At 46.7% G+C, this 23,060-nt stretch overlaps 1 protein-coding gene across 2 annotated transcripts; it reads right to left on the minus strand.

The window, feature by feature from the left end:
* On the minus strand, positions 1 to 16,861 carry FAF1 (Fas associated factor 1). 2 transcript variants are annotated; one of them, XM_078623277.1, is made up of 19 exons: positions 16,496 to 16,861; positions 13,364 to 13,432; positions 13,126 to 13,172; positions 12,630 to 12,943; positions 11,156 to 11,247; positions 10,252 to 10,352; positions 9,781 to 9,886; positions 9,112 to 9,198; positions 8,009 to 8,104; positions 7,120 to 7,246; positions 6,020 to 6,083; positions 5,621 to 5,702; positions 4,906 to 5,060; positions 4,594 to 4,730; positions 3,170 to 3,258; positions 2,963 to 3,043; positions 2,484 to 2,561; positions 1,818 to 2,036; positions 1 to 1,195 (listed from the first exon to the last, which is right to left on the minus strand). In XM_078623277.1, exons 1-19 carry the CDS (start codon positions 16,535 to 16,537, stop codon positions 1,112 to 1,114), a joined length of 2,070 nt encoding a protein of 689 aa, XP_078479403.1. In that variant the 5' UTR covers positions 16,538 to 16,861; the 3' UTR covers positions 1 to 1,111. The 2 variants fall into 2 exon arrangements, with proteins under 2 accessions (XP_078479403.1, XP_078479410.1); XM_078623284.1 differs by lacking the exon at positions 16,496 to 16,861 and adding an exon at positions 14,864 to 14,925.
* Positions 16,862 to 23,060: the final 6,199 nt, after the last annotated feature.

Consider the following 23,060-nt stretch of genomic DNA (forward strand, 5'->3'; position numbering starts at 1 on the left):
AAAAGTTCCTTTTGCACTTTATTTTGTTTTAACGTTTCACACGCTCCCTTCTCCTCTGCATATGCGGGGGGAGGGGGAAAAATCATCCAAAACTGAAAAGAAAAATGCAATAGGAATTTTGAGTTCGTGAAATGGGACGTTAATAATAATCTCTAAACACAAGTTGTGTATGGACTCTCCAGTAGAAATCTGAATTAGCCACCGCCACCTCCTATCACAAACCTCTGAGAGGAACAGCTTCTGAGGCTTTTCCGAGTCTGTGGTTCTTTACAAGTGCGATGTACTAACATTTTCTTTAATATCTGCTTGTTTTTAAGTTATTTGTTTAATATAATTTTTGGAAACTCTTTTGCAATATTAATAATTGTGTTTTAGTTGTTTTACGAGCAGCAATGGAAAAGTCTGTGGCCTGATACAGAAAGCAATGAGTGACCTTGAAGCTGTCATTTCACGATATGGTTCCACTGAATTGCAACGCATTTCATCCAGTGTCCAAACGTTAAACCCCACCTGGAAGAACTTTTTTCCCCTGCTCCTAAACCACTCGTACATAGCACACGTCACTTCATTGCCACAAGAAAGTCATTTTCTCTGCAAGCGATTCTTTTTACCTGTAGGGAAAATGTGGAAGAAACGGGGGAGTCAAATATTGTATCGGGTTTTTCCACACTTGTCTAATTTTTCTCTGACGTTTACATAGATGTATCAAATTTTCTCAATATTTGTGTGTTCTTGATTTCTCTTCATTTTTTAAGAAAATTATTTCTAACACTTGTCAGGAAAAGATAAGGTTAATCTATTGCTTTCAAATTTTTAAAATGTTTTTTATGTACTTTTAATTGATGATTCACCCTATATTGTAGCACCACTCATGCTATGTTAGGCAGTGGACTTTTCCATCAACCCTGGTAAACTGTCATCTAGCCACACACAAAGCAGTTCCGTTCCAAAGACTTGGTTTTTGTTTATGAATGGGAGTAGTCAGCAGGAAACGAGGGGACGAGATGATGATGATGATGTTGAAATGGCTCCTGGCATCTCTGCCATCACTATCTTCGCCGCCTTCACCACCATCAGCGCCACCACCACCATCACTACCGCAATCGCCAATTTAATTCCTCGCCTCGAGAAATAGAGTTTCCTGTGGAAAAAGCTTCAGTTCTTCAAACGACTTGTCTGGGTCAAGAACAGAGAGCTGTGAAGAGAAGACAGAGGGTCAATGGGTGAGTGTGTGTCCGAGTGACTTGGTAAGTAAATAAATGTGTGAGTGAATGACCATGCCATTGAGTGAGCAGGCGAGTGCATAGGTAGGGTGGTTACATGTGTGGTTGAGTAGTTGGATTTGAGTGGGCGGTTAAGTGTGGGTGCAGGTGCATGGGTATGCAAGTGAGCAAGTGATTGAATGCATAAGCAGGGGGTGGGGTGAATGGATCAGTGAGGCAGGGGAGTAAGTGATGGATTATATACAAACAGTGACTGCGAGAGACATGGAGGGACATGCATGGAAGAGGGAGATAAGGGCTTGGGGGGGGAATGGAGAGACTTGGAATGAGGTAGATAAGGTGTGGGAAGAGAGAAGGGACACATTGAAAAACATGAGAAGGCAATACGGGGTGAGGTGGCAGAAGTGAGGCACAGAGGAAAATGAGGTGGATACACAGGGAGGCATGGGAAGTGAAATATGGGGAGGGAAACGCGAGGTGGAAGAGGGAGCTAAGTGGTGAGTTAGAGGAAGGGAGACATATGGAAAGATGGAGAAACACACAGGTGGATACATGGAGGAGGAAACACTGAAGAAGACACGGGGAAAGACGCACATCTCTCCGTGGAAACGTCGTGAGCAGCTTGAAGTCTCTCTGCGCAAATCCTCGCGATGCCACGAAGGTGATGAGTGCGCGGAGTGGCTGGGACACGAGGAATCTTCGCTCGAGAAATTCTCCCTGTGGCGTCCTCACACGCAGGCGCGTAATGGGAGCCTCAGCACCCTCCGCCGCTGGCTCCGGGGGGAGAGACTCGGCAAGAGAAGCCATGAGTGCCTGGGGAACGATGATGATGATACGGACATCAGTGTCATCTTCATTGCCAGTGATGTTGCAGCTTCTGTTGTCATGGTCACCTTTTCCGATGTCGTTGGTAACAGCAACAGAAATGTAATAATTCATTAACAATGTCAGCTGCAGAAGGCAGCGCATCTTCGTTATCAACAGCAAGTGGCATTACCATTATCAGCAGCTGCAGCAGCATCATCACCATGTTCATAGACAGCTACTTCAAAAGTATCATTAGCAGAAGCATCAGCATTAGCACCACCATCAGCAATGGTAATCACCGTCAGGGGGTACGGCTCAAGGGTCATTAGTAGATAGGTCAAGGTGAGGGGTGAAAGAACAGGAGTGTGGTCAAAGAACATGGTGCAGAAACATTGAGGTTGGGCAGGTTATGGTCAAAAGTGGGAGGTTCAGGAGTTCAGAGTCGGCGTTCACCTCTTTTTCCTGCTGCTTTTCTTGTTTGAGTTGTTCCCTCTTTGCCTGCTCAGCAATTTCCTTCTCCTGAGCATCGCGCTGTGATGGAAACATCAGCATCAGTATAATTGCCACCACCACCATCTTCATGGGCAGCAGCTTCGTTAGCATTATTATTGCTATCATTATCAAGCAGTAGATGCATCGTCATTATCATTACTAGCATAATCACATCACGATCAGCATCATTATCACTGCCATTATCACCAACACAAGAGGAAGCACAAACTCCTTTGGAAAGCATAAGAGAATGAAGCACATTAAGCATGAGAGAAGCATAGTGAAAATACGAGCAAGCACAAGGGAAGTATTATAAAAACAAAATGGGGAGCATGTAAAAAGTCCAGAAGCTGCAAGAGAAATGCAAAATGTGTCGGGTTTAAAACACACGAGAATTATGGTTACAGTGCTTGGAGTGTATGGGGGGAAGTGTTTCTTACTTTGGCGCGGTCGGCTTCCAGTGAGAGGCGGTATGCTTCATCTTGCTCCCGCTTCACAGTCTCACGAGCTTCACGCTCCTCCTAGCGACACAGACACACGGGGTGGTAGCGGCGGTGGAGATGGTGGGGGTGGTATTGGTCGTGATGGTGTTGGTGCTGACACAGGTATGATGATAGCGATTGTTGTAACAGTGATGATGTCCTCACCTCGTCCTTGATGTCCTGCCTCTGTTGCTCAGTGAAGATGTCAACCGCGTGCATCAACCTCATCATCATCTCATCCAGTGTTGTGTTTCCTGTATCAGTACACATACACCTTGTGTTAACTGTGCATGTGCGGAGAGCCGCTAATTATTGTGATCGTAGCCAGGTATTAATTTCTCACGAAATATTTTTTTGGTCACTGGTAGACTTAAGGTGACACGTGACTAGTAGCCACAGCCATAAGCAAGAGGTATTACTGGATGTGGCATGTCAGATACGAATATATTTTCTGGGTTGCTGCCTTGAACAGACCCCACTGAAATCAAGAAATAATTGTAACGAATGAGACATTGAGACCGATTCTTAATCCTGCTACTTTAAATTTTAACGCAATATCCAAAATGTCATCACCAGTCATGATCAAATCACTGCTGGATGAAGGGCTCCCCAATCCATCGCCATACCTCATGATCCTGCAACAATTCATATAGCTCCTACAAACCAAAGCTCATTTAATCTCTGTGCTCGAAGTCCTCATGGGGTTGTTCCCTCTTTTGCTGCCACTCCATTGTTAGTCTCGACCACCGGATATTCCCACTTACTTTTCTTACCAGTTAAATAATGTCTCGAACTTGTACTTACTCTCTAATCCATGTGTTCCCCTTGGCTGGCCTTGACCTAAAGGCTTCCAGGGCCTTGGCCTCATGGGTCCAAGCTTTGAATTCAAGACTGGAATGTGCATCCATTTTAGCCATTTCCCAATGAAGCAATTTGCGAGTGATTTTTAAAATTTGGAAAATTTACATCACGACCCCGAACACACACAGTCTGCTCTTCTTCAAATTAAGTAACATAATCTTTACTGTCCACCATGAAGCACACGACACCTATTTTATGGTTAATACACCAGCGTTAATATTTACAGTGCTTGCCATAAATTAACCACAATACCTTGCTGATCTCATCAAGGAGCATAAAGCATCACGTGAACTCTGGCCATCATTGCAGCAGCAGCTTTGGCTAGCCATGGAACAAAGACGTGCAGTATATAACGCACTTTCACATGTGCTTCTGCGACCGTCTCGAACACTCTTCCTTCCAATATTAGGAAGCCGCTGGAGCTATGCACTTTTAAAACTATATTGAAAACTCATTTCTTTAGAACTGCTTTTTGTGTATAGTTTGTTGTCCTTCCCCCGCACCTCCAATTAGCATGGTTATCTATGTACGGTGGAAAAGAAGTTCAACATACATACATACCCAGTGAATGTGTGTCTGTCCGTGTGACTGTGTTTATGTGGATATGCGTGTATGTGTGTGTACACGTGTGTCTGCACACTTATGTGTTGAGCATGTGTCAGTGAACTGTACCATGTCTAGGTTCGCTCAAATGTCACGAAGGGCCACTTGCAAGTGTGAGGCTGTACCTGGGATGACGGAGAGCACCTCATTGGAGGTTCGCTTGCCCATGATGGCGAGGAGCAGGGGGAACTGGTCGGGTTTGTAGGAGCGCAGTGTCTGAGATGCCCCACTCCCAAAGTGCCTGGTGCAGGAGCTTAGAAACCTGGGCACAACCACAACAACCAGTGTCTCTCCATTCTCTTCCCACAATATCAACCCTTCTCCCCATAGCTCACATTGTCACCCAATGTCCCTCTAAGTCTCCCGCTGTTTCCCAGTGTCTCCTCTCCATGACTCCCTCCCCTCTGTACCCCCCCTCCCCACACCCCGTTTCTCACCGTGCCCTGTTTGCCTCTGCGGTGACATCCCATGCCCAGGAGATGAAGTTCTGTGACAGGTACGTCACCACCGACTCGGCACAGAGGAGGCGTGAGCAGAACACGTTGGTCAGGACGCTGCCATCGTGGTGCAGGTATACGGCCAGGAGCTTGCGCTGTTAACACACAACAACAACAGCTGCCATTCGCCAGTGATGGCAACGTCCCCACAGCCCTTGTGTTAGGCTAGGTGGACTTTGAGGCCACAGCAAGCGTCGGAGGCTTGCTGGCAGGAGGTCACGGCACAGACCCAGGTGTTATGGGTTGACTAACTTGGGATGACGGATAGACACACCACCTGTGCTTCCTACTGTGCCAACTGTGTGTTATACACAAACCATATACATACATACATACACACACATACAAAACAGTTGGGGCAAGTGCTGTTAAGCAATTACCTATTGCCCAGTGCTGATGTAAATACATGTTCATTTAAATATAAGCATACATATATACACTATCAACATCACTATGCCACACCTTTGAATATGTCACTGCATGTATTAATGTTACCGAAGTGCCTTTAAGATCAACTGAAAGTATTTTATTCTCATAAGCGAAGCCTCAAACCTGTGGCATGCAGCCTGAGACAAACAGCTGATGTGTGCAGCTGCTGCAGAACTAGCCATTGGTGTGTTAGGTTGCATCTTTTACGATCACTACATTGACTCACGTCCTGTGGTCGGCTGTAGAACGCCTCTTGTAAAGCTGCCTCAAGGCCCCCGATGAAAAACACGGGGTGGCACTCACCATATCTGACACAGAGGCATCAAAATCATCAACATTCATCATTATCATCATCAACAGCAGCAGCATCCACACCATTACCACAATATCTGTTGGCTAATGCTGCTTATGATGATAGTTACCATTCAAGAACCTCGTCCTCCTCATTATCACTATCATCACAACTACCATACACCACCACAATTATTTAAACAACCACCATCATCTCCACAAGCACCACCATTACCACCACCACCTTCACAAACACCAGCATGTCTAACACCACCATCATCTTCAGCACAACCCTCACTATCTCTACCACCAATAAATGTCAGGGTGTTCCTACCGTGATGAGAATTCCGTTGTGAACTGCATAAGCGCCTCGGCCTCATTTTCTGAGTTCTGTGGCACTAGGGGTTGGAGTGGAAAGGTTGGCACACAACGGAGGAAAAAACGGAATGGTGATGACAATCTTTCATTAAAACGAGACAATGATTAATGTTGAAAAACACAGGAGTCATGACAAGTCACAGTCAACCTCTATTGTAATGAGTGAGGGGCCAGACTTAAATCCATTGACAGCCCTGAGCCCACACTGGAATCTACATGTTTTCTTGGTCCCCAATGATGATGATTATTCTGACGAACATGACGGACAATGAAATTATAAAAAACTCTTTTTTTATTTTACCAGGTAAGGCCCACTGAGTTTTATTGCTCTTTTTCAGAAATGACTTGCCAACAAATGACAGCTCAACGAAGTGGCTTTTCATGTGAAAATGTATAGCATCCAAATACTCAAAACGCATGTTTCTAATTGTGGAGGGGAGGACCCGGAGGAAAATCCACACGACCATGGGGGAGAACATGCAAACTCCAAATATACAGGCATCAAGCGTCAGGATCGAACACACGAGGTATTTAACATCTCACCACCGTGTCGCTCATCATCACCATCCATTGGTGATGATGACAGTGATGACAACAACGACAACTTCAAGCCAAGCACTTTTTACCACGCTGATACCTGTATGGGTGATATATTACTGTAAAGGAGTGATGGTAAAGTGAGTGAATGAATGAATGTGAATGAGTGAGTAAATTAGCTCGCGAGTAAGCCAATGAGTGGGTAGGTGAATGGGTTAGTGAGTGAGCGAACTGATGAGTGAATCATCTGGTGATTCGCTAACTATGCAAGTGAACTTGAGTGGATAAATACGTGACTGAGTGGGTGGTTTTGTGATTGGTAATGTGGGAGACTAATCTAGTGAGGGGGTATTTGATTGGGTTGTTGAGCGAGTGAACTCGTGAGTGGGAAAAATGCGTGAGTGGGTGAGTTAGCAATTTAGTGGGTGGTTGAGTGAGTGTGCAAGTGGATGAGAAAACTAGTGAATGGGCAGTTGATTGTGCTGGTGTGTAAGCGAGTGAGTGACTGAGCAGCCTTACTCATAGGTGCCGTCTTGCGTTGGGTAGACTCAGACATAAACATCTCCGAGTCCTCCACTCCGAATGACTCGGCCGCCTCCTCAAACTCGTCACTCTCGTCACTGCTCACCATGTGCACGTCCACCGCCTGCGAGGATCAACATCATCAGTTGCATCATCATTACCATCATTATCATCGTTGTCGTCACCAGCAACATCAGCAAAAATATCAGCTTTATCATCATCATGATTAATTACATAATCATCATCAGTAGCATCATCATCAACAGTAACACCATTACCAAAGGGAGCAGTTTCATCAGTATGAGCAATATCATCATTTGCAACATTATCATCAACAGGATAATAATCATCATGATCAGCATTATTATCATTGGCATCATCGTCAGTTGAAGGATTGCCTTCGGTGGGCATTCAACAATGCATCTATTTACAAGTTAACATTTGAGTCTTACACTCATGATACACAAAATGACTTGGAGAAACACCGCAGAGTAATCCTTAAGAACTCCTTTTTGTGTTTAATTTGTTGTCTTTTCCTCACACCTCTGATTAGCACGGTTGGCAACGAACAGTGCAAAAGAAGTTCAACATACATATATAGAATGTGTAAGACCACATGTCTGGTGCTGATGGGTTGACTCGGAGTGGATTCCCAGAGCCTTTGACAGGACTAACAGCCATAACCAGAGTTACTTCCCCTGGCCCTGGCTGGCCTTGCAGAGGAAGTCTTTCTCCTGTCCGAGGCTATGGAAAATCCACTTTTATTTCGTTCCTAAACCATACACAATTGTGCGGTTACTGTTGATGAAACGCCTACTGCCAATGATGATGCTGCGCCTGATAATGAAGCTCGTAACAATGATGAACCCTCTTCCCTCTCTCTCACCTCGGTTGCACACTCTGCCGCAGTCAGAGCCGAAGGTTTTTTGGACACGGAGAGACGATGACACGGATACGAGAGGCCAGCGGCAGCTAAGGTCAACTGCAGTTGCACACAAGAAATAAATATAGACACACATATACATCATTACCATCATCAGCCATGTTCTATTCACTGTTGGATGAAAGCTGCGCCAAGCTGTTGCAGTCTCTGACAGGATGAATTTGGCTCATGTGCAGGAGTTAAAGGATTTGTTACATTGTATATAGTACACACACGTAAATATGATTTTTACACAGTTGTTTTTAACACAGTTGGTGAGAACAGGTCCAAAGGCCAAAACAGCACTTTCCCAGTTATAACAGATAAGAGTTCACATATTTATTGAATTGTGTAAGCTTATAAGAGCTTGGAAATAGACAATGGGAGATAATTGCTAAATAAAGCAGTGCATGGGAAGCAGCAGAGGTGTTTTACCTGCAGACAGTATTCATAACCATACACAAATACACACATGCATAAATATATATACACACATACTTTATATTCAAACGACGGTGTATTTAAACATATACAACAAACATGTACATACTACAACAACACCAGCCATTCACCACTAAGTGGTGGTGACATCACCACGGTGCCTGTGTCAGACCAGGTGCACTTTGAGGCCACGTGAAGTGTCGAAGGCTCGCTGATAGGTCACGGGACAGATCCAGGTGCCATGGGTTGACTGAGATGACTGGCAGATGCACTAGCTGTGCCCCCTACTCTGCCAACTTGTTGCATTTTAGCCGTTCAGCACTCCGCTCATTGTGAGCGTCGCTCCTCTGCCCTCCGTTGCTGTTGGAGGGAGACTGCTTCCAACTGACCAGTAGTGTCCTTCACGAGCCTCCTTCATTGGTACATTTTAATGTAATGTACATACACACGCGCGCACGCACACACACAATACAAAGACACAAACACATTTCGATACACAAATAAGAACTAAATATAAATACACACATTTACATGATGCCACTCATGTGCACACGCAAAGACAACAGCCAGCCCCTGGGCTTGAACCAAGCATCTTAGCAGCAATGGAAACAGTGTGTCACTCTCACCGCGTCGTTGTTCGCAGAAAGAGGCCATCCCTCCCACTGCTGCTGTCTTACTTGAATGTTGGTGAGGTCGGCAACATTGTATTTGACCTGAATGCACATAACCAAGAAAAAAGGCAAAGATCCACCACATAGCCTTTAACAGACTGTTGGAGGCAAGTGCTGTTAGCAAGCACCTATTAAGGCCCACCAAGGCACACAAGGGGGTGGGCGGCCAGCATCATGCCTGGCCACCATTTGTCTCCTCAGTGTTGATGTTTACACACCGCACCAGGTACTAATTTAAGTAGATGCTAACTATTTAATTGATATTTAGTTATGATATATTTTTGTATATTTTCAGACTCTATGTGTCTTTGTCCGTCCCACCAGGGCAAGTGTGTGTGGTGGTGACGTCACCACGCACATCTGCGTGATGTCACCCATATCCCACATCATCGAGCCGGGTTCATGCCTCACATAAGACGTCACGGTCCCCCGCTCCCCACCCCACACTCCACCTGCGCGCGGGGTACGCTATCATACTATATTATTAAAAGTTTTGCTCGCTGCCTGGCTGGCTGGTCGGCCAGAGGGACGGTCATGTCCAAAGGACGTGGAGGCTGCTAGTTAGGAATATATCTGTGAGTGCATCGGTTACTGTCAGTGTTCATGCTCGGGGCAGGGCCGTACATCTCTGATGGTCCGAGCGCCGGGGAAGTTGAGTTTGTACTCTCGCTGAGCTTCGCGGTGTCGCACGATGAGCAGGAACGTCTGATTGATCCGGTCTGTGAGGGCACTGCACACAGAGGGTGAAGGTGATGATGATAATAATGGCACCATTGGAACCTCATTTGCCAGTAGAAAAATATGATAATAGTTTTTTTACCCTTCTATCTGCCAACAAAACTGACACCTTTTTTTACAAGGAGTCATGTTTGCATAGACCACAATACCTGCAGTCGTAATGCAAACAATAATGGCGCCGGCTGTGGTGGTAGCAATGATGATAATGGTGGCAATCCTGTTGATGATGGAGATGACATTGCTGCTGAAGATAACAATAATGTCATCGCTGCTGTTGCTGAAGATGATGATTAGATGATGACCACAACGACTATGATGACAATGATGAAGGCGGTGATGTCAGGTGAGCTTCCGTACCTGCCAAAACTTGACCCGGATGCAGACTGGGGTGAGGCGGCGTCTGCCGTCAGCAGAAAGAGGCTATTGTTTTTTGGAAGATGCAGTGAGCGAAGAACAGACTGCACACGCACAAAAACAAAGACCCCCATATAGCCTCAACATACTTTTGAGGCAAGTGCTGTAAGCGAACACCTATGAAGGCCAGCACGGCACATGAGGTAAGGTGGGTGGCCAGCACCACACCAGACTGCTTTGGCAGACCAGTGGCGATGTTCACTACACACCAGGTACTCATTTGAGGCCGAGTCGATCTCGAGGAAGCCCAGGACCAGTTCATATAACTGTCACTAATGTTGACAATGAGCGGGACAGCACCACGCCAGTCTCCTTTTTCTCTCCCTTAATAATGTTTACACACTACACCAGGATGCTCATTTAAAGTTACGTCAAGTTTAGATACCACTGAAGTTATCTGTGGCTGGGAATCAAACCCAGGTCACTGGGATTGTAGAGGGAACCACTGGTACACAAACACACAATGCAAAAACACACACATATACAGTACATCCATACAAACACATGGTGCTCACATACGCACACTGACACCTACACAGTGAAACTCCTTATCTGTAATAAAGTTGGGCACCCTGTCAGGGGTAATCACATTTTCAGAGAAGAAGAGTTTTTATCCCATTGTCAACAATTAAAACTTCTATTATCCGAGACTATAATTAACTATGAGATTAATTTAGCACATAGTACAGCACCATGACCGTTAGCCACGGTATAATTTGGCTCCATTCAGCCAAATTGCACTTCTGGTACTAATCCACTCTCAGCTCAGCTGTGGGGTGTGGTGTGGGAGCCTACGGTGCTACCAATGGGCCATAACCCGGGAGTTCAACTTGAAAGTGAATCTCACCAAGTCCGTGATGTCAGTTGCTTGCCACCCGCAGAGCTGCATTTGCTCAGTGGGGACCTGCAGTTCATTCTGTAGACACTTCTTGACATCTCCTGCACACACACACATAAACATTACACACACAAACTTACACATTAGACATGTAACCAATTACTCCCCTTCAAAAGTCCCCCCCCCCTTTATCCTGCTAGTTTGACTGAATGTCACGATTCAGGCAATTTCATTAATAAATACAAGTTTAGTCTCGTTTGTCTCTTTTACATTATCTCGTCTAAACGGTCTCATTTATACTCTCTCGTTCGTACTCTCGCATCTGTACTGCCTCGGTTGTATTCTCTTGTTTGTCCTTTGTCATCTTTTCTGTCCCGATTACTCTCTTGTCTGTCCCGTCTGTCCCATTTGTTGTATCTATACTGTCTTGTTTGTATTGTGTCAATTAAAAACAAGACAGTATGGCACACGTGCCATGAGCGTCATCGATGACTCACTACATACCACACCAGGGCATGCTAACACATGCCTATAATCCAGGGAGGCCACGGTTTGCGCAGATTTGTGAATCTTCCAAACCCACTGGGCAGTGAGGTGGCCTGTAGATGGCAGTACAGCAAGTGGGCTCATAAACCGACCTGGATGCACCTTTGAGTGTCAACCCTTCGGGTGTGTGGGCATTCTTCAGTACTCAGGTGTAATCCCACAGGCAAAACGGCTCATTCATGGAAATGGCAAACATCAAAATGAAAGGCACCACTGAAATGAGTTTTCAAATTCAGTGTAGATGTAGTATAGATAACACACATCCACTTTTCAAAAAGTAAATTTCACAAACGAATATAAACACACATATACAAAGATGCTCCATTTAGTCTGTGCTGTCACCAAGCACCAATACAGGCCAGCATAGGAGACAAGGGGGTGATGTGACCACCACCCCACCTGACTGTGTGTGTGCTGGAGTTGCACAAATTTAAGACTGAGTCAACCTAGTGGTGGGCAAGGACAGGTTCAGACAGCAACTGATGTCGCCGGGACTGAACTCAGATCACTAATTTCACAGTGCAGCGTGAGAGTCACTGCCCACAAACAAAGACATAAATCTCCATTTAACAGACTGTTGGAGCAAGTGCTATTAGTGAGCACCTATTAAGGCCAATACAGCATATGAGAGGGTGGTGTGGCTAGCACCACATATTGGGCTGCCTTTTTCTCCCCAGTCCTGATGTTTACACACCACATTGCACCAGGTACTCATTTCAGCCTCAGTCGACCTAGAGGAGGTCCTTTTAGGACCACTGTTGGCCAGGAGAAGAATTGACAGATTCGTAGTGCAACTTAGTATTAGCTTATAAAGACACTAAGCTAGCATAACTCATATGCTGGCAATAAGTTCTGAGTGCAAGAGCTGGATGTTTTTCTCTCTTGGGAGACACACAATGGCTGTGTTGGACACCATGAACTACTGGTGTGCACTCACCCACGGTGGAGCAGTCCTCCACGGTCAACTCCACGTTCCTGTTGCGGTGCTCCACCACAAAGTTTAAAAATCGAGGCGTCTTCTCTGTTGGCATTGGCCGGAATCCAGAAGCCATTGCCTTGGAAAGCCCTGACCCAGATGCGGATCTCGGGAGCCCGGATCCCGATGGCCGCAGCGGGGGTGGTGACCCAGACCCAGACCCAGACGCGGACACAGGAAACGGGACCGGCTGGGAGCTGAGGGTTGGGGTTGTGGGGGGCACGGGGTCCAAGGGGAAGAGGAGGGGGCTGCTCTCTTCACTTCCTGCTCGGTCACTGTGGGGAGAAAGTGGCAGGTATGCAGAGTTAAATGGTGACATTGTTGAAGAAATATCATCATAATCGTTGGCAGCAGTAGTAGTGGTAGCAGCAATAGTACAGATTCAATAGCAACATACATTTATCTCATTTCACCATTGTCTCCACCATCATTATGATAAAAATCGACAAATACTTACGTCTGTAAGACGCCGTTTTCTTGAGGAATCACTCCATTAATGGCAGCCTTTCACACAAACACACACAGGCATTAACACCGAAGGATAAATACGTCATTCTGGCTCTTTGAGATTCATAGATTAACAGTGAGTCGTAAGGTGTAGTTAGTGTAGGCCTGAGTCATTGGGCGTTATCGCTGAACAATAAGGGAGCCTTAGTCTGGATATATGTCATTGACACTGAAAAGTCAAATCTTACCAATAGATCCCAGTTGTTCTGCTCCAACAGTGTGATGGCCTCATCTATATTTTCTATGCCTGTGCATGCCTGTGAACACACATACATGACAGCATATACATTACTATAATGGTTTAATTAATAACCCTAACAGGGTTACAGAGAGGAAGGATAAATAAAAACATATTTTGGCCACCTGGCCAATATAAAGTATTGAGGTTTACAGATAGATAACATATACTTACAATATGCGTGGCATTGGGTTATAAGTTATGTCAAGCTCGCTGGGTAATGGAAACAACCTTTGAATGTTAATAATGCCATTTTCCATCGTGTGTAGAACATAATGTGAAAAATCACTTATGATGGGAACAGAAGTCATGCACAGGTATTGTTTCTTGTAATCCTGCATGAGTGAATGGGACACCAACTGTGGATTGTACTGTACAGTAAAGTACTCTTCCATATTCTTCCATGTCAATGTAAAAATAGTTATTTTGCCAAATGTGTAGACACATATAAGGCCATCAAATAATCCATTCCCCACATGTATGACTTGCAGGCCAGTCTGTCTACACACATGCATGACTAGAAATTCGCAATCAACCTGCATGGGTACGTCTGTAAAAACATCAACTGGACAAGTAGTTATCAGAGGTCAAGTCTTGCATTGAGGCCAGGATGCTATTTGGTTCAAAGCAGCAAGACTCATATTGAGGATTGAAATCTGTTTTCCAAGTGAATTAATCAGCAAAATTGAACAGCGGATCACATATGTTCATGTCAGGGAGGCTGTATTTTGTCGATATTAATTGTTCAGCCAACTTTATCAAATGTTCAGTGAACATATTATGTCCACAGGGCATAGCCGCTTCAAAATTACCATGTGATTGGTTGTCCTACTCCCCCAATCTATTCTCTCAAACAGACAGAAGTAAGACTTTGTACACAACATGTGTTTACACGTTTGGCACATTTTACAATGACATGGTGGAGTATGGATTGTTGCATCACGAGTTCATGTTGGATGGGCAACTGCTTGGGGAACCCTTCATGCAGTGGTAGACAGTTCAAAACAGGTAATGGTGATGGCGTTATAGTAAAAAAAAACTGTTGTCATTCTACACCTCCCTATCCTAGGACAAAACACCTGTGCATGAATTTTGTTGGCCATCTTCACGTGGCCTTTCCACATTCCACTTAGCATGACTTTTCCAAGAGGAATTCAATCCCCCAGGCAGACAGACGTCACCAATCACCCAACCCAGTGAGTCCATCTTCTCCAGTGAATATGCATCTGTAAACCTCAATAGTTCATGAAGAAATCAGTCAGTCCCATTGTCAAGATCTTTCCTTCTTCAGACCAAAACAAACTTTTTATAAACAATGATTCAGTTATATTTGCATAAGTTTACTGAAACACAGCAACTTAAAAAATATATGAATAGTGTACACATACAATAAACACATACACACACACTACATATGCTCATATAAACAAAGGAAAACAACCCAACATACTACGAGCATGACGTTCCATCACCATCCTCCATCAAGGCGATTCGATGACAGTATCGCTCTTCAAAAATCGAATAGTTTTCGTCTCGTTTCTGACAAAGTTATATTTGGGCTTCATTAGCCCATATATAACTTTGTAATTCCATTTGCATACGTTTCACTCACCACATTTTATTCGCTTAAGAATCAATATTAAATTATGATTCGAGACACTATTACATCTTGGCAACAAAGTGCAGAGCAGAAAAATTCCTTGTTATATCGCACACTTCTGTGCTACCACATCTATGCTTCTGAATCTACGCCAATCCGCACTGAACAGCATGAAGTATGGTCAAATAACCCCACGACTGGTAGAGTCCCATGTTGTTTGTGGCGAGCTATTGCCAATGCCATTACGCAACCAGCATGGGCGGTCTCTTCTCATTGGGAGGTCACTCCTTCTCCGCAGCTGTCTCTGGGTCATATATACACACACAGTTACTGTATTATAAACAGGAGGAGGTGGCCATGGTATGGGGCTTCGAATTGAAAGAGGGCAGGTCGTCTTCAGCACGGATGACAGCCGGTGTGGTTACAATAGACATACTGTATCTTCACTCTAATGATCTCGTTTCACTCTATGTCCCGCGGAACCCCTTACTGCCTCGAACACAATCCTAAACATGAAACAAAGAATAATCCCTTCTCCCATCTAAGCCCTCGCTCTTCCATTTACATAGGGCACAGAACCGAGATTTCGACTACACTCTGACCCTTTAAATAAAGAAAACCCACCCAAACCGGACTGTAACCGACAATAGAATTCGTTTCGCCGGTCACATTTTTGCTGATGAGACTCAAACAAATGGAAACGTTCTGCTGCGTAAACAACAACAACCCGCTGTGGGAACTCGTCCATACAGTACGCCCAGGCCAGAGGTTCACGGGCCACGACGGCGTTTGAGTGTACGTGCTGAAACACATCTTTGTGTGTTATCGCATACAAAGATCCCCCCCCCCCCCCCCGTATAGCCTGTAAACAGACTGTTAGCGAACACCTATTAAGGCCGGTACAGCGCACGAAGGGGTGGGTGGCCAGCACAACGCCCGGCCGCCTTTGTCTCCCTAGTGGCGATATTTACACATCGCACCAGGTACTCATTTGAGGCCGAGTCGACCTATCGTATACGGACACAGACACACTCGACAACAACAACAACCACCACCATTCGCCGCTAAGTGACGATGACATCACCACAGCGCTGGTGCCAAGTTAGGTGCACGCTGACACAGACGCACATTTGGACACGTACGATACACAAAAGGCAGCTTCCAGCTTGGTCACAGGCACTCTAAGACGAGGACAGCTATTATATCACCACACACAGACACAAACACATCAATTTAGACCGTCTCTCCACTACCCACGCCGGGGGGTGTGGACCCCAAGGCCGACGGCTTCCACATTCCCATGCCGGGAGCCCCACCAGACTTCCCATTACGTGACAAGACGGCACTTCTGACACATGGCATCTCCGGCATCTCCATCATCTCCATCGTCGCCGCAACGATACCAACCATGGTTTGGCGACAGTGTGGCGGTGAAAATGATGAAATTGTTGTATTGTTGTTGTTGTTGTGTTTTTTTGTTACCTGAAAATCGGCGAGAATCACCTCCCTGCCCAACGCCGCCATGACCGCCCCTCGGTCTTCTTTAAGGGCCCTGGCGATAGGGAAACAAGCGGAGCTCCACGACCCGCGCGCCTTTAACTCTCAAGGTAAAAAAAACTCGCGCAGCCTCCTCCTCGTCGGCCTGCTCCTCCGTCTTGCCGCTTCCCCTCGTCCCCCCCCCGCCGCCGCCGACCTCCTTTTCTTCCTCTCCGCTTGTACGAAATACGTTGCGAGTCAATTACACGGAGAGATGTTACAACGCGGAAAAAAAATCGCCTTTCAAGTCGGGCGGGCAAGTGAGAGAGCCGCCGAATGTGCGACCGGAGCAGCGCTAAGCGAGGTTTGTTTTACGACGTGCCGTAGAGCAATGACAGTCACTGCCGTAAAGCGAGGGGAGGGGCCCCGGGCGTTGTGTTGCTCACCCCGCCCCCCTCCTTCTCCTCCACCACCTCCATACAGAATGCGACCGCAGTAAACATGACGTCATCGTATTACCTAGCGACCAGGGGGGGTTGTGCGCTTTACGGTACTTCTCCCCCCCCCACCACCACCACCCGTTTACGTAAAGTTCGAGAGTCACTGCCGTAAAGGAGTTTGGCCCCCCCCCACACCCCCCTCTTCTCACCCTCCATGGGAATTAATTTATCCGTAAAGCGTGACGTCATGTCTTTTTTTTGCGGTATTCGGGAATTCTAGATTTGAAGTTTTCGTGACTGCAAGGATCTTTGGTTCTTTCGGTAAAGTCACGTAGGTGAAAATAAAAATTATAATAAAAAAGCAATAAAATAAAAGAATACAATTTAATACATAACAATAAAATAAAAATGAAAATTATTTAATTTAGTTATTTTTATTTTAAAAATTTCTTTGATTTTATTATTTTTTAAAATTCTTTTTCACCTACGTGACTTTACCGAAAGAACCAAAGAGTTTTGTATTCGGGAAGTTTGACGTCACGCTTTTGGAGCGCCATCTAGATTAGTTCACAACATTGCCCCACGACTTTCAAACGATAAATGTTGACACCACTTACCCACCCACCCCAACCCACCTTGTTCTGCGGGACCAACATCAAAACTATGATGTTGCGGGATTTTTGCGATTGTGAGCATAGACTCTTGGGACTATTATACGTGTGCCATATGTCAGCTTCCTGGTACTTGTGTAGAACGTAAATTAGAATATGACCACACGCACGAAAAAAGAAGTTAAATTGAGGTGGCATGCATCATATACTTATATATCTTATTACAATAAAATGTGTATGTTGGAAAGATGTTGGCCATATCACATCCAATTAGAATTTAAAAACTAAATAAAGTGTAATGAAAGAGGTGGGAGGGTGGAGAGTGCTAAAGTCTTGACGTCTAAAAAGAACCCAAAACTCGACACCTTTGTCAATTATTAAATCTATAAATTACCCCCTTGTTCAATACGCACATTAAATCGATCAATGAATGCACGTAAACGTGACCGAATTCCGGAGTGCGTGCATTGTATTGTATTGTTTATTCGCACAACAAGCAAGTTTTAAAAAGGTGTGCAGGTGAGGTTGGAAACCCAAGAGGACGTATATGAAAACCACACCAAAACAAAATAACAATGTAAGTGTAATGACAGGGTGACTCCTATTGGCCTGAAGGGGTAATTGCGGTTATGGGGGTATTGTGTAATGCCTTATTATAAGGGGGGCGTATCTGGGGTAAAGGTGAAAGGTGGAGTGAGTCCAGAGGCTCCGGGAACCTTCTCGAAGGTTATGGCAGGGTGCGTGGCCAGAGGCAGGGCTTGGCCACGCCGGGGCGCATATAAGGGGGGCCGAACCAGAGGTCCGGGTGCTGTTGCGTGTCCTGGGTGCGTCGCTGCTCATCGTCATCTCTTCGTCTCCGACCACGTGGCTGATCTTCTGCAAGACCCTCTCCGTCGCCGTTGCTGCGCTAGTCGGACAGCTAGCGTAGCGTATGCCGGAGATGGGCTATGTGTTAGGATCGCCTATGTGTAGCAGCTTTACGTAATGTATCGCCCCGTGTGCTCTTAATAAACAAGAAGCCTTCAACTCCACGTGTCTCGGAAGTCACTCACTACATTTGGAATCAGAAGTGGTTGAAATTGTTTTTTTTATTTTCTCATCAGAGGAGAGAATAAAGAATAGAGAGAAAAAACACATGTCGAAGTACCAAAAGAAGCGGAACCCACCTGTGGCATCTTCCGACGATGATGAGGATGAGACACAGGACCTCCTAACAGCCCCGGGAACCGCGGTCCCGGTTACCGAAGCCGCGGCAGGAGAATTGGCGGCGCTGGAGATGGCGGAACTGGCGACATCTTCTCCTCGGCAGCAGCCCGAAATTGGATGGCGCGTGGTGTCTGGTATCTGAGCAGCTGGAGCTCCTGAGGGCGACGGTCTCGCAGATGGTGGAACTCCTGACGGCGACCATGATGGCGGGGTTGACTGCATGGACCTTGCCGGGGAGAGAAGACCGACCGCTGGAGGACGACGCACGATCGGGAATGTCCGCGAGCGGAGCGGCCACCATTATGCGCGGCGCAGAGACCACGCGGCCGGAGGCCGCCATTACGTGCAGCGTGGAAGAAGCGCAGTCAGGGGCCGCCATTTTAGGACACAGGTGTGATTCACCGGAAGCGACGCCTGTTGCTGTCGACGCTGGAAGAGGGAGTGAATGAACCCGCTGACTGCCTCCCATCAGAGAATTAGTCGTCGCAGGGGGTGACTGGAGCGCCTTCACCTGGCGCTTCGGTGAACTGGACCGAGGAGGAGGCGCTGAGAGCTCTGCCGATGGTGTTGGACGACAACGCCCTCGCTGTTTTCCGGTCCATACCCGCCATACCCGCCGGAAAGAAGACGCCAAGATGGTCGAAGTATACGAGCCACCTTCTGGTGATGAAGATCCACGTCGGGTAAAAGAAGCCTCTAGCCACACGGTCCGCAACCCAGCTTGTGGTCTGGGCCGGGATAGCGAACCGTGCCTAGTTCTGCCGTAGCGTGGCTAGATGGACATTCGACACCCAAGTGTAGGTTGTGTTATGTTATATTGAGTTAGGAGCCATCCATAAATGACGTCACGCACATAGGGGGGGGTCACATATTTGTGACGATGTGAGACGAGGGGGGGGGGGGTGAGAAATGTGACGTCACATCAAAATGCGCAACTTTAAATAAATACAGACAACACGTTCTACTTAAATAAACTTTTAAATAAATGTTTTCTCCTACAACATCAGAGTGCAGCGACACATTAAATACGCACTACAATGACAAGAGTTGAAAGCGATTTGAAGCATGTTTTATTTGGAGGGGGGGGGGCAGAGCTTTGTTACGTCATATTTGAGGGGGGGGTCTAACTTTTGTGACGCCGTGTGACGAAGGGGGGGGGTCAAAAATTGTCAAAAATAGCGTGACGTCATTTACGGATGGCCCCTTACTGGAATAAAGTGTTGCTCTCAAGCCAACGTCTGCGACTAAGTTGGACTCACTACACATGTTTTTGTTGGGTTAGACCGCGTAAATATATAAATGTGTCGTTAAACCTGCCACCACCCGACACAGCCAATTAGTACTGAGGGACGATATTTTGTCAACGTGAAAAGAGCTAGGAACGAATCAACATGGCCCGCTGCTGGCTGTGTACAATCCCCGTGACATGACGTCACGACACCCACCTCGCGTCATTTTCCCCCACCATCACCACGCACGTGGAGAAAAATCCACCCAGCAACAGCGGCGACTCTCTACGGCGTGTCGCAAAGCACGTGTCCACCCACCCACACCTACACACACCCCCACCTACACACACCCACAATGATCCCTCGTGTCGCCTGTAGGGGCAGGTGCTGTTAGCGAGCAACTATGAAGGTCGGCACGGCACACGAGGGGGTGGGTGGCCAGCAACCACGCCCGACCGCCTTTGTCTCCCCGGTGGCGATGTTTACACACCGCACCAGGTACTCATTTGAGGCTGAGTCGACCGAGGGGAGGCCCAGGACCGGTTCAGATAATCGTCACTGGGTGTTGGTCGTGAGCGGGAATCGAACGGGGGTCGCCGGTTTCATAGCGCATTGCCGGGTTCATAGCGCAACGCGCTAACCGCTCCACCACCGCTCCCCACAAACCCCCCCACCCAGGCTCACACACCCCCACCCACTTTAAAAATATCCCCCGTCTAGCCTTAACAGGGGGTCGCCGGGTTCATAGCGCAACGCGCTAACCGCTACACCACCGCTCCCCACAACCCCCCCCCCACCCACACATTCACACCCTCACCCAGCCACCCACCCACGCACACCCACGCTCACACACCCACACTCACACACCCACCCACGCACACCCCACCCACCCACGCTCACACACCCACCCACGCACACCCCCACTCATCCACCCACCCCCACCCACGCTCACACACCCACCCACGCACACCCACACACACACACCCCAACCCACCCTAAAAAGATCTCCCGTCTCGCCTTCACAGGGGGTCGCCGAGTTCACAGCGCAGCGTCGCGCTAACCGCTACACCACCGCTCCCCCGTCCACCCGCACGGGCTCCAGCGAATCCCATTTTATGAAGAAAAAATATACAACCCTTTCTGGGCGATAAAACAGGAGGTGGTGTTAAGCTGTCCAAACACCGAATAGAAAACTTTTTTTTTGTAAAGGTATCAAGTTATTGCATTTAACCGCACGCGGTACTAGTGTGGTGAATATGCAAACAAACATGGTTCTGATTATAATTTATTTATATATGGCATTGTCTTTGATACTGATAGCCAGACCCATTTTGTTGGCAATGAGCATCCCCAGACGTCGTAAAACACGATTACGCCATTTATATCGATCGTGATATATACAATACAGTATATAATTTTGTTAAGTACGTCTGTAAAACTATGTCAATGCTTGATGGTGTGCAGATCACCTTATGGTTATTTATGTATTTGGGGGGCACAGGTGGTGCATCGGCCAGTCATCTCGGTCAATTGACCCATGGCACCTGGGTCTGTCGAATGACCAAAGCCGTCAACCCATCACGGTTTAGTCCGTATTCTTTCTTGTTCAGGGAAATTGAGTTGTCAGGTCCACACGGCGGACAGCCGTTTCAATACGGGCAAACATTTTTGGTTTGTTTGTGTTTCTCCCTTGTGATGATGGGACTTTGTAGGATGAACGTTGAGATTTATAAGGGCACGGGGTGACCAATAAGGTCTGAATTGGTCTGTAATAAGGTCGGGCACTGATCAGGGGTTGACAGGTATGTGTGACCTGCTAGCAGGCGTTCGACACTTCACGTGGCCTGAACGTGCACTTAGCCTGGCACAGGCGCCGTGGTGACGTCCGTGCTACTTAGTGGCAGTTGTTATTGTTATGTATTTGACCATACTTCCCCCACGCTGGGTTTGGGTGAAGGTGGGGGAGTTATCGGCGTGTGAGCACATGACTTAGCCCAGTAGCACGGTGGAAGATTGCTACTCTGCCCTCTGCTGATCCCAAGCAAGCCTATACATACCACTTGTCATTCATGGTGGTCTCCCATGCAAGTGGAGTGAGCCCTAATATGGGATATTGAAATACAGTACTTTATAATGAAATAGCAAAGTACATTTGTATTTGTCGAATTGGTCAAGCGGTGGTCGACCAAATGCTACAAGGTTGCTATATTAGGGGTGGGGTTCAGAACTTTCTGACAGCCAGGGTCAGATGATATTTAACGACGACAGAAGACCCAATAGATTGGCTCTAATCTGGAACTTCAAAATCATAATCCTGATTTATCCTGGAGGAGGAATCCGATGAGCTATAAAGCTCTTTCCCCTACAGATGTCCAGTAGGTGGCGGGTCAGTAAGTTACAGCAAACGATGTGAGTGCAAAATAGAGCAAATGTAAGTCAATTCAATGCATTACCGTATGTTAACAAGACTTGACATCATGTATGCCACCCTGCGATGTTTGTACGTAACAGTTGTTTAGCTTGCATTCGTATTTGTTCAGTCACTACACAATCATTAGGTGCAACCTGCTCTTCTTCCTAGATCCAGAATTTGTGTATTCCAAACACTACAACGATAACGAATAACAAAAGCACCAACTTCAATACAGTCCTGAGTGCCTTTTTAAAAAGAATAGTAGAGTAAATCTGCACTTAACGTAACAATTAGGGGGGAATTTTTTTCGTTTTAAAATGGATTTTGATCAAAAACGTCACGCATCAATGACAGAACCACGTGCTCCCCGCATGACCACACCCACCCGGGGGCTGGTGGGGGTTGATTGGGGCGAGAAGGGGTTAGTGGGGGGAGGGGTGTCCCAGCTCCTCCAATCAGAGCGGTGGAAAAGTTTAAATCTAAACGGCGTCAGACCCCCCGCCCCGCCACGCGCGAGCTCCCTCGCCATTGGTTCGTCCGCACCACTCAAAATAAACCCCCCGATTGGCTGAATCGAATCACGTGAGGCCTCAGTTAACCAATCGCTGACCTCGATTATTTAAAAAAAACATCTATATAAGGTGGGCGGGTGGTGACGCGGGTTTCAGAGAT

The sequence above is a fragment of the Lampetra planeri genome, chromosome 3 (assembly GCF_965212315.1).
Source record: "Lampetra planeri chromosome 3, kcLamPlan1.2.h2, whole genome shotgun sequence".
NCBI lineage: Eukaryota > Metazoa > Chordata > Hyperoartia > Petromyzontiformes > Petromyzontidae > Lampetra > Lampetra planeri.